Source organism: Nanorana parkeri, unplaced genomic scaffold (genome assembly GCF_000935625.1).
Source record: "Nanorana parkeri isolate BGI_ZX_2015 unplaced genomic scaffold, ASM93562v1 scaffold750, whole genome shotgun sequence".
In the NCBI taxonomy this organism is placed as follows: domain Eukaryota; kingdom Metazoa; phylum Chordata; class Amphibia; order Anura; family Dicroglossidae; genus Nanorana; species Nanorana parkeri.
In genome coordinates, this window is record NW_017307018.1 from 755,316 (window position 1) to 768,378 (window position 13,063).

Below are 13,063 nucleotides of genomic sequence, written 5' to 3' on the forward strand. Positions count from 1 at the left end.
AGCGGCGGGGGGGGGGGGGGGGGGAACGACACGGACGAGCAGGCTGCATACAAGTGATCTGGGTGGCTGTTCAGCTGAATGTAGAAAGAAAAAAAACAAAAAACACCTGCCCGGCGCCCAGAACTGCATGTCCGGGGCGTCGGGCTATAGGAATTCCACACCCCTGTGCTGTATAGTGTGATATGTCAAAATTTTTATTGAAACTTTTACTTATTTATTCTAGGAAAGCATGTCTACGGGCTGGTTTACACTACTATATTGCGCAGTAGTGCACCATCAACATATTACTGTGATGCAGTGGCATTTGTTTTAAATGAGACCCCAATGTAATGCATGGGAAATCTACTAAAACTGGAGTAGACAAAATCTGGTGTGCACAATAAGCAATTAGCTTCTACTTTCAGCTTGTTCAGTTAAGCTAAAGGTGCCCATACACCTGCCGATTATCGTACAATAATCGCGGGTGATCCCGCAATCGTACGATAATCTGCAGGTGTATGGGCACCGCGTGACCTGTTGTGTAAGGTAAGGTCGAACGACATTCGTCTTTCAAGCACGCTTGAAAACCTCCCGAAAATCGTACGATTTTCAGCGGGTTAGTGGCATGCTTGGGAGACGGGCGCACACTGCCCGCTCAGCACTGCAATCATCGGAAGCCCTCCTCTCAGCGGGGAGGGCTTGCGATGATCGCAAGTACGATCTGCCTGTCCAAGATGTGCAGATCGTACAAAATTTTAATGACCTTACAACCATCGCACAACAAAAGTCGTGCAATGGTTGTAAGGTGTATGGCCATCTTTAGAAAATAAAAGCAAGAAGCTGACTGATTGCCATACACAGATGCTCCATATTCTGCTCCTGTCTTAGTATATTCCCCTCTGTGTCTCCCACTTTTTTGTGTATAGGAGGTGTTATGGCCCATTCATTTTGAATGGGATGCCTAACACAGCCTGCCGCAACAGCCCTTAAATGTTTGGAAAAAAAATTGTCCTGGTGTGAAGGGGCCAAGAGGAAGCTGCAAGCTCCTCTTAAGGTGCCCATACACCTTACGACCATCGCAAGATTTTTGTCTTGCGATGGTCGTATGCTTCTTGAAAGCCCGTACGATCTGCCCACCTTGGACGGGCAGATCGTACTTGCGATCATCGAAAGCCCGTCCCGCTGAGGGGCGGGCTTCTGATGGCGGCAATGCAGAACGGGCACACCGGCCCGTTCCGCAGCTATCGGGCGAGCAGGCTAGAAACCCGCCGAGAATCGTACGATTCTCGGCGGGTTTTCAACATGTTGGCTCGACAAAAGAAGTGCGATCGTACAGTAGAAACGGTCGCACGTCTTAGTTCACACTGCTCGATAGCTAGAACCCCGCCGAGAATCGTACGATTCTCGGCTGGTTTTCAACATGTTGGCTCGACAAAAGAAGTGCGATCGTACAGTAGAAACGGTCGCACGTCTTAGTTCACACTGCTCGATTCTCGTACGATCGCGGGATTTTGCCAGATTCTCGTACGAGAATCGAGCAGTGTATGGGCACCTTTAGGGTTATTTATTGCTGAATGTGACCACTTTCCCCAGGACACAATGTGAGAGCAAACTCCCTAGTGAAGGTTGGAAGCAATTAAAAAAAAAAAAGTCTGGAAGCAGAACAACCTTTCCCCACTCTAATAAAAACAAATGTTATTACTGTAATGTTGCCTATTGGAGAACCTCTGTTTATTTCCTGACCTGGTAACTATCACCCGAACATGAAATGTGGGTCAAACTCTCCAAAAAAGGTCAGTCAATTTAAACTAAAAGAAAAAAAGTTTTACATTATTTTCAGCTTTCCAAGTTTCATGTCGCCATGTTGTATAAAGTGTAAAAATGTAAAATAGATTTTGTAAGTATTAATTCACTACATGCAGAATAACAAGTTGCTGAGTAAATGTCAAACTATAGCCACGTCTTCAGAGAAAACTAGAACAGCGTCTTACTAATGAACTTGAATGAGAAAAGGCGCTCCCAGACTCATTAATACAAGTTCTAACTGGGGATAACATTTCAGCCATAATCTGAGTTTACACATTGCATACATTGTTGGCTCCCATCTAGCAACATTTCTATAATCAGAAGGAGCATGTTGTACTGAGACATACAATACTGGATAGCTACCATACTGTATAAATAAGCACAACACTCTGGGAGCTAAATAGTAAGCCATTCATTTTTTGTAATGATCTTCAATATTTATGTTACACATTTTCACTGTAATTCAAACAGCAATCTTGTATATATTTCCAAAACAGAACAGCAGACCTCACTGCAATTTCTCTCAAGAACTATCTATGACACAGCAACCCAATTTGAACTTTTAGTTTCCTAATTTTATAGTGTGGGTTGTTATGGGGCAATGCATGCGATCTAAAACAGTTCTTTGCTCAAAGCTTAAAGAGTAACTCCGCTTAAAAAAATATAAAAATGATTAAAAAAAATATTGCATATAGCATTGTCTCAGAAGCCATTTTGTAATTTAAGGTTATTAAAAATTAATTTTCTACTCAAAAGTGTAGCTGCTGTAATCTAAATCTGTCAAAAAAATTGTGATGCAACAGTTGGCGTACACAACTACTCCAGATATGTCACTTTCTGCTTCTGCGATTGGCTGATTGAATTTTCCACAAGTCTATGCTAAAAGACAAGTATAATTGTTGGCATCCCTTGCAATAAGAATTTAACTTTTGGCAAGATATTCCCTACGGGTTAATTACTACTAGAGGTGCACCAAAATGGAAATTTTAAAACCGAAAAAAAAAAAATTGTGATCCTTTGATCAGTGAACAGGAATCCTCTATGAGTGTTCCTGTTCATTGATAACATAAGGACATTGTTTGTTTACTATAACTACAACTATGAATGAACATGAGGTGATGTAGATCACTTCCCATTCATTCATAATTGAGGATATAGTCCACACACCATATTCTCAATTATCTACAACACTCAGCGATCACTGAGTGTGTGTACCTTGCTCTTCTCTCTGACACACACTGTCACAGGAGGCTGATCGAGCGGTGTAGAGGAAAGTCCAGCCTCCTGTGACAGTGCTGTCTCCGCCCCCACACCGATCTGCCGGACTGTGACAGGCGGCTGAGCGGTGTGGGAGGAGACGCTGGCCGCTCACAGCGCTCTCCACCGCAGCTCTCGGCTGGCTGTCACTTTCTCTTCTCCCCGCTGGGACATAGAGCAGCGCCCAGCGGGGAGGAAAAAAATCAGGGATGCGCAGATGTATCGCTGGAAAATTGCACTTTGTCGGTGTATCACTAATTACTACTAAAGGGATGCAGACACTGCACTGTTCCTCATTGCAACACAGAAAGTCCACCAGCTGATTATAATGAACCCAGACCCTCCCATTCAGGAATCAGTTTGGAAAGGACATGCTGCAACAAATAGCTTTATCTTCAGAACTGAAACAGGTAGGAAACTGCGACCAAGTTTGTTAAAATCCTTGTAATGTACACAAATCATTCAGAGAGGATTTACTTTTTTCTCAATAAAAGTGGAATTATTCTTTAACCCCTTCATGACTGAGGCCTTTTTTTTCCATTTTTTGTACCCATGTTATATTCAAAATTTTAGGCCTGAAAATTACTTAAAAACTCAAAAACATGTAACAGGACTTTGTGGTGCTAAAAGCACCTACGCTTATTGATTCCCATGTGCCTTTTGAGCCCCTTGCATCCTAGGCCAAGGCTGTACATGGAAACTCAACTTCTGACCAAGTCACATTAAGACTTATCATTCAACAGTCAAATGCCAGAAGTTCTGTGGGCATTAACAACTGGCATTTGGCAGTTCAATGACTTGGTGGGAAGGAGGGGATCTGGACTTAATCCAGACCAATGCCAACATACAGCCTGGGACTAGACAGGGACTGATCTGAAGTCTAACAGGGTTTTGAAAGCATCTCATGGTGCCTCTTCAGCACTGTTACTTTAGAAATATTTTAGGTCAGGTGCACGTTAATAACCCAGGCCCCAAATCCACAGCATACCACACATTTCCTGAACCTATTAGGCGTGGTTCACACCTGGGCGTTTTACCGCACGTCACACACTGCTCCCGCCGCGCAGGATGCTTAAGCCACGCCCACCGTCCAGGCCGTATAAGCCACGCCCGCCGCTGCTCTCCTCCTCGCTGTGAGCTCCCTCACTCGCCGCTGGCCCGCCGACAATCGAGGGCCCACAATCTGAAAGTAAGTCAGGAGTGGACCCGTTGTAGACTAGAAATGTAGCTGCCTAACTTTAGTGATCTGAACATAATGACACTTCCCTCCCTTTTCAATAATTAAAGAGGTTTCCTTGAGATATTCTGACAAAATTGAAAAGTGCTCACTATTAAAATAAGCTGATCCTTGCCTGCCCTCAATACAAACTAGTGCAACTTGGATGATGTTCCATTTTGCTCATGTGGTTAGCACTTTCCTCCCTGTTCACATAGGGAAGGACTAGCATCTGTTCACACAGAATTTCCAGCGAGCATGATAAGTGCTTCTGATAATTGTAAGAACAACATTTTATTGCAGCCTATGACATTTCGACATGACCCAATCACACTCTGATTATTGCAGGGAATATTCCAATTAGCCAGTGTATGACCATACAATTGTCATCATTGTCCCTTTTTTCTCCTACTACAAAACAAATAAAATGGGCAGCAAACTATTTTTAGAACGAGACACGGGGGAATTTATCAAAACTGTAGCAGACAAAATCTGGAGAAGATTTGCACTGCAACCAATGAGCTTCTCTGGCTCATTTTCAAATCTCACCTGAGCAAACTGAAGATAGAAGCTGAATGGTTGCCATGGGCAACTGCTCCAGATTTTGGCTACTCCAGTTTTGATAAATTCCCCCCACACAGTTTTGGGATGTGTATTAAGTCAGTAATTGTCACTTGCTTTGCAGTACAAATACAAACTGTTGATTAGATTTAGATATGAAATGAGGAAACTACTGCAGAAGCTACTGATCTGCGAGGATTTACACTTAAAAGCACAATAAAACATCCAGCTTAACACCAAAGCGCAGTTACTGCTTACATGAAACAGAACACTTATTTAATGAATCCCAGCAACAATACATTAAACAACCTTTATAATGTACTATTGCTGGGATTTGTTGTTCCTCTATGGCTGGTGGTATTCTAAATTGATTGCTGTATAATTTTACACTTTCCATTTCACTATATTGCACACCACACTTTTTGGTTTGTACTTCCAGCTGCAAAAAAAAACGCATTATAAAAATGTCACAGGCAGAGGGTGCTGACAAAGTGACTGTTGAAAAAAGTGTGCGAACCAAGTCCTCAAAAGGCATGGGAGCATTTTACGCTAAATACTATAAACAGGAGATTGTGTGTCATGGAAGGACCACAGTGATGCATGAGCACATGAAAAGGAAACACATTGGCTTCGCAGAGGAGGGTGAAACATCGTCATCACAGTACGTTAAATCAAATGATGCACTGACTGAGTTGCACAGAAGTAGCTTTTTCTGCATACTATATTATTTTTTTCCATTTCAGAAAGAAACAGCGTGCCATGGCAGAGTTTGCGCATCGAAGTACCGTGTGCACTCCAAAATAAGCAGCAGTGATAACAGATTCGATTCTGCAAATGATCGTCGCCGACATGCGGCCAATTTCCATGGTCGAAGATCACGGATTTAAAAACCTGATCGGCGTACTAAACCCTGGATATATGATTCCCTCAAGGACTCATTTCACCAAACTAGTGGAGAGGAAGTACCAGGAGGCAGTTAAAAAAGTAAAGGTGGATAAAGACATAATTGTCGGGATCCGTTCCGGCTGCGGCGTCTCAGTATACTGAGCTTTGGGTGACGGGAGGACGCTAGTTAGTTTAAGCCCACACCCCATAGTTCTCCTTTAAAAGCAAACCACTGGAGTATTCTCAAAGAGCTCTCAACTGCTCTCCAGCCCTTTGAGTCTGCTACCGTATTGATGAGTGGCCAAGACTATCACTCTGTCTTCCGTGCCTGCACTAGTGAAGGGGCTGTGGCGGTCCACTGAGGGTGCTTCTTTCGAGTCACATGCGCTGAAGAGCTTCCAAGCCACTGCAGCAGCCCAGCTTCAAAGCAGATGGAAGGGAATCCTTTCTGAACAGATCCCAAACACCGTAATTCTTGCTTCTGCCCTGGACCCAACATTCAGAAGACTGAAATATTTAACGCTAGTCCAAATTATTGCTGTACATTCAAAAGTGCTGGCAGAGGCGCTTGCAATAAGAAGGGAGATAGGGGAGCAAACAACCACTTCACCTGCAAGAGTTGCTAAGCCCTCAACATCTGCAGCATCACTCCTTGAGTCTGGAGGCAGCAGTGAAGAGGAGACTAAAGAGGGGCAAGAGGAGGATGAAGATATTCATGGTCAAATTAGAAATTAAGTCCAGACAAATTTTGCAGAGTGACCCCTTGCCAAGGAAGGAAACCCTTTGAATTGGTGGAAGGCTAACCAAGAGAAATATCCTACTTTGGCAAAAGTTGTGAAATCCTACTTGTGTATCCCAGCTACCTCCACACCATCAGAGCACCTCTTCTCTGCTGCAGGCAACATGTAAAAAGAGAGCCCCGAGCATGTGGACATGCTAACATTTTTACATTCCAATGCAAAGTTTTTGGAATAGTGACAGTCCACTTCTTTTCGCAATGTGTTTTTTCTTGTTCTGATTTTTAAAAATGTGTACACAAACGTTTTATTTTAGTTTTTTATTCTGCACCTGCAGTTTGTAATACTCAGTTTGTTCAACTGACACTAAACTCAGGAGTTCAATCCTAAAAATGCATTCAGGTACTTTACCTAATAACAAAAATGTATCTTATTTGTGTATCACTGGGCTGTAAATCCTGAAACATCCCTGAATTTGTGCCGATAGTGTCCTTCCTTCTTGAGGGAGGCTACTTTTGTTCCCCATGGTCCCTGTGTGTGTGTTGTAAAGTGGTCACCACTCCAAACTCACTCCCATGATAGACTACAATCTCAAAACAAACTAGAACTCCATCACGGGAGCCATTTCTTACTATTTCTATCCGATTAACCAAACTTAATAATCGGCTAACTAATCAATTATGAAAATAATCGTTCGCTGTAGCCCTAGATCACATGCTCAATCCAGCGCTAACCCCTAAAGTAAGTTTTTTTCAACAAGCTTCCCCTTAACCCAAGCTGGTACCCAGATAGCAAGGATAACTTGCCACAAACTTGTGTCGGGGTTAAATTGTAATTTTGGTAACTTGCTGCACATATTCCTGGCAAGTTGTAGACTTGCAGAACACTTGCAGCACAAGTTCTAGTTGACACTTTTTGAATTTGTAGCAAATTTGCTTGGCAAGTCTACAGCAAGAGTCCAGCAGGTCTTAGCAAGAGCTCTGCAAGCTCGCTGGTCTGGAGACTTGCAATGCAAACTTGCTGTAATTGTGCAACAAAATTGTGAAGCTTGGCAAGTCTGCAAGAGTTTAGCAAGTCATTTTCAAACTTGCAGCACAATTTCTTGCTATCTGGGTATGGACTCATCATGCTGGCCTGGGCTTGGAATACTACTGCAATGAACATCAGTACGTGTGCACTGTTCTCCGCAGGATTAAAGAGGAACTTTACTCATACAGTGTCAGCATCAATTTAGAGAAGATTTCAGGATCTACAAACAAGTGATACACAACATTTTTTGTTAATAGGGAATTTTTAAGGTTTACTGCCTGCGTTCAATATCACTTAAAAGGAGAAATTCAAGCACAAATAAAATAAAAATCCAATTAAAAAGAAAAAAGGGACAGTTTTTGCTGAAATATTCAAATTCAAAACTAGGAATCTGCCTCAAAATAAATGTTTCCTCTTTTCCTCCCCAGTCTTCTCACAGTGGCCATGTTTCCTAAGGACAGATGACTAGATCGCCCTTTTCTTCCTGGATCTCTGGTACACGTGACTAGACATGTGACCATATATATCATCTCAGGGGAAGAAAATGCCTTTCCCTGAGATCTCGTGACATTACAGATGAGATTTCCCGGCAATGCTCTGCTTATGTAACCTTCCCAGGATGCAACACTTTGGCACATCATTTGTGCCAGATGTGGACCAGAAAGTAGATGAACTCTATTCGTAAGTAAATGAAATACAAGTTTGTTTAACTAATTAATGTAATTATGATTTTAATTCAGGATGCAGAGCTACATGCTGATGTGATTTTTAGTGAAAGGGGTAAAGGTCCACTTTAATGCTAGTGACAGACTATATCATAGATGTGATTTTAAAAAAGCCAATTTCTTTTTTTTTTTTTTAATGTCCAATTAAAGTATAACTAAGGGCTTCTGTGTGGCAGTCTACAGTGCCACATTCCAGTTACTGTGTGATGCACAAGCCTTATAAAGCCAATGAAAAACTTCCTTTACCTCCCGACTGAGCAGCACACAGTGTGAGGGTTTAAGCAAAAGAGGAGTGCTGTCAATCCAGAAGCAGAGGGCAGGACTACTTGTGGTCATGAGCTGGCTGACAAGCTAAAAGCTTGTGAATCAGCAGTGACAATGCGGATAGCCATGCCCTCTGCAACATTTCCTCACCCCACTGTAGTGCAGCTTATGCAAGAGTGGAAACTCTGCTCTGAATTCAGGAGCAGTGCAGCATTGTTTCCACCCCAGTACAAGAAGCTGCATTAGGTGGATTTTGCCCACGGGACTGAATGAGAAAATATGGCCAGTTTGGGAGAAACTGTCTCTCCTCCCTCGTTCTCCTGGCTGTCACTCCCTGCTCTATCTTCTGGCTGTCTAATGGGCACCTCTGCAATAAATGATGGTCCAAAGCGTTTATTGGTTGGATCCATTGTCTGCTAATGTAACAGTGCCAAAACTTTAAAACTTTATGCAGTCCCAGAGGCTGTGTAGCTTGCAATGGCGTTCGCGAATGACAGAGGATTCTCACTGGTCAGGGCAGTCAAATAGATCAATGATAGCGCACCATTGCAAGCATTATGGTGCTGCATAACCTCCAGGGCTGTGTAGTGAAGTTTTTAAGTGTCAATACAATTTTATGGGCTGAATTGGGAGGCAGGCAATGGTCATCCTTGCAGCTAAGTACAGCAGGGGGTTATGAAAGCGTGAACTAGCCCTTTAACAAAATAACAGGCTGCAAAAGACATCCATTATGCTTCAAGAAAACTGACCTCTAAGTTTCTACTGAGTCCATACTCTCCCTACAAGACGAGGACCATATTAAAAAGGCATGGTCTAGGTAGGAGGGGTTTGGGGTGTTTCCCATAGCAACCAGCCTTTTTTTCCCCATCTCTCAACCAGTACAATGCTAGCTGCAAACTGACTGCTCCGCTGACAATATCATGCTACTGATTACATATATGTTGATATAGCTACACTGATATATTTGCATTATAGTTCATAATAATACAAATCCATCTCAGGCTGGGTACATGAAGACACCCTCAGCTCTAAACAGCTACCTGTCTGCTTCCTGGTTGCCAGAATGACGCCCAGTGAAGTGATTGGACAGGGAAGACAGTGAGGAGGTAATGGTTTTTTTGTAGTGTAGAGCCTGTTCCTCCGCGCCTGCAACATTCATTCACACTAACACCGTGGGCGGGACAACAAGCCGACTTATGATCGCGATCTACCAGTGTTAGCTGTGCAATCGACTGGTAGATTGCGATCGACCTAATGGGCACCCCTGCTCTAGGGTGTGTAGATGTTTGCACAGGAAAGGTGGTATTTTTGCTTGTGGGTGTGATTTACTCCTGACCTCTGCACTACATACTCCTAACCCCTGCGCCGAGTTACATGTTCCTTACCCCTGCATTAGGAGTTACATATCTCCAACCCTTGCACTCTGCATTGCAGACTACTGTCCCCTACACTCTTGTTTTTCATACACCTGGCCCCTGCATTCCACCACGCACACTACTACTGTTCACTGCACTTCTGGCTCCTGCACTCAGCCACCGCACACACTCCTGGCTCCTGCACTCCGCCGCACACGCTCCTGCACTCCGCCGCACACGCTCCTGGCGATCTTTAATCTCTTCCATGTTGTTCAGGTAGCTCTCCGGAGTTGCTTACCCCTGCTCTACAGCATACAGTCAGATGTTTCCCAGTGGCAGCTCTGACCGATAGGTGGTCACATACACATGTGTTATTGTATTAACTCCAGTTTTGTTTTTCCTCAGATAGGTGTCCACTGGTCTATGTCTTCTCACACAGTGACCTAAATGTAATGTCCTGCAGTATACAATTACTGCCCCAAAGGCCAAATGACTGTAACACTATGGCAATCTGCCCACCTAGAACAACCCGAAGCCAGAAAGTTCAGCACGATACACCATAAACATAATGGGGAATTACGTTGAATAAACACTAGAACGCCGAGCACATACGACAACCTGTATTCATTACATCCAACCTCCATGCATTCTGCAGCATGATGTCCATGCACCTATACAAACGTGCTAATATCTACACAGGTCCTGCCACTGCGCCTGCCAATATGATACGACACAGACTTGCTGCTGTCCTGTCAAATTATGTCACTGCTCCTCTCACACTCACTGCGCAGGTTGCCGACCAGTTCGGAATGGCTGGCTCCCCCTGACTTCCAGGCCATGACTGCACACAGTGCACGGAGCAGGTACTCTGCTGCTTTCAGCGCGGCGACTGCGCCCAGCAGCTTGCCCAGGAAGGCCAGCACCTCCAGCCAGGAGACGTCATCCGGGGGCCCGCTGGAGGAGGGGGCGGGACCACGCTCAGGGCCGTGTGAGAGGCGGCTGGCCACGCCCAGCTCGGTGGTATACGATGCATTTTCTGACACGCCCACCGAGGGCATTGGCGCACGTGACGCTCTGTCAGGCGCGCTAGGCAGTGACAGCGAACGAGATTTGTTGGCGGCTGGAGCTGGAAAGGCCGCAGTGTATGCTCATGTTGTCTTCTGCTATAAGGAAACGGCCGTTAGTGACATATTTCAGGTCTTCTGTCTTGGCGTGCAGTCTGATGCTAGTGTCCTACACTAGAGCGCAGTGCAACGTGCTGCAATGCGAGGCGTGCTATGCATGTTCAAAATTAGGTTTCTGAGACCACGCCCTCCAGGGATCGGCCGCACTGCTGCTATTTCATTCTGGAACTGTTAAAAGAGACCCTGTCACCACTGTCTACCCCAATAATTCAACCCCGTCACCACATTCTACCCCCAATAATTCAAACCTGTCACCACTGTCTACCCCAATATTTAAACCCTGTCACCACATTCTATTCTACCCCCACTAATTCAACACCATCACCACATTCTACCCCAATAATTCAACCCTTCCACCACAGTCTACCCCAATAATGAATCCCTGTCCCACATTCTACCCCCAATAATTCAAACCTGTCAACACATTCCACTCCCAATAATTTAACCCTTTCACCACAGTCTACCTCAAAAATGAATCCCTGTCCCACATTCTACCCCAATAATTCAAACCTGTCACCACAGTCTACCTCAATAATGAATCCCTGTCCCACATTCTACCCCCAATATATCAAACCTGTCAACACATTCCACTCCCAATAATTTAACCCTGTCACCACAGTCTACCCCAATAATTCAGCCCTGTCACCACAGTCTACCCCAATAATTCAACCCTGTCACCACAGTCTACCCCAATAATTCAACCCTGTCACCACAGTCTACCCCAATAATTCAACCCCATCAGCACATTCTACCAAAATAATTCAACCCTGTCAGCACAGTCTACCTCAATAATTCAACCCTGTCACCACATTCTACGCCAATAATTCAACCCATGTAATCATATTCTACCCCCAATAATTCAACCATGTCACCACATTCTACCCCAATAGTTCAACCTCATCACCACAGTCTGCCCCAATAATTCAACCCCGTCACCACGGTCTACCCCAATAATTCAACCCCATCACCACAGTCTACCCCAATAATTCAACCAGAGCCGTACCTAGCTCCTTTTGCGCCCGAGGCAAGAACAGATAATTGTGCCCTCTCCCCCAACAGACCTGTGATGACGCGCAGCATCATGTGATGTCATGCACCCCACCTCCAGGATCGCGGCGCAGAATGCGCTGGTGGCCAAACCCAAAATAGCATAAAAATTAGTTTCGTTTGACGAAACTAATTAAATAATTTTTAGTTTCTGTTCATTTCGTCTGAAACAATTTTTTTATCTTTGCACATGTCTAATAATACACTATGTTGCCAAAAGTATTGGGACACCCCTCCAAATCATTGGATTTAGGTGTTCCGTGAAATTTCTTTGCTACCACGGTCAACTGTTAGGCCCCATTCACACGTAGCGATTTATCGGCGCGATATCGCGCATTTTTGCCGCGCGATATCGCGTGAAGTCGCCGGCTAATGATATTCAATGGAGCTGTCTTAGCTCCATGTCGCTCGTCGCGGTCGCAAGTCCCTTCTACAGGACCCATTTTTCAGCGGATTTTGCACGATTTTGCTTTTTTTCTAATGGAGCCCGACGGAGAAGGTCGCGCTACCGTCGCTGGAACGTCGCCCCGAAAGTCGCGCTATCCCGGCCGCTGCAAAAGGTATGTCGCTACGTGTGAATGGGGCCTTAGTGGTATAACAAAGTGGAAGCAACTGGGAACAAAGCAACTCAGCCACAAAGTGGAAGGACACGTAAAATGACAGAGCAGGGTCAGCGCATGCTGAAGTGCGCAGAAGTCACCAACTGCCTGCAGAGTCAATAGCTACAGACCTCCAAACTTCATGTGGCCTTCAGGTTGGCACAACAACAGTGCGTAGAGAGCTTCAAGGAATGGGTTTCCATGGCTGAGCAGCTGAATTGGAGACGTGTTCTCTGGAGTGATGAATCACGATTCTCTGTCTGGCAATCCGATAGACGTGTCTGATTCCCAGGAGTACGGTACTTGCCTGACTGCATTGTGCCAAGTGTAAAGTTTGGTGGAGGGGGGATTATGGTGTGGTGTTGTTTTTTAGTCGTTGGGCTTGTCCCCTTAGTTCCAGTGAAGGGAACTCTTAAGGC

The 13,063-nt window shown here is 44.6% G+C and overlaps 1 protein-coding gene across 3 annotated transcripts in view; it reads right to left on the bottom strand.

Annotated features, from left to right (window-relative positions):
• PCMT1 (protein-L-isoaspartate (D-aspartate) O-methyltransferase) overlaps positions 1–11,013 on the bottom strand; it is a 38,246-nt gene extending 27,233 nt beyond the window's left edge. For 2 of the 3 annotated variants that reach the window (XM_018564432.1, XM_018564433.1), the window contains exon 1: positions 10,599–10,872. In XM_018564432.1, the coding sequence (XP_018419934.1) occupies positions 10,599–10,872 (274 nt within the window). Of the gene's footprint in view, positions 1–10,598 lie in introns of all 3 variants that reach the window. The other variant, XM_018564431.1, reaches the window with a different exon arrangement.
• Between the last annotated feature and the right edge of the window lie 2,050 nt (positions 11,014–13,063).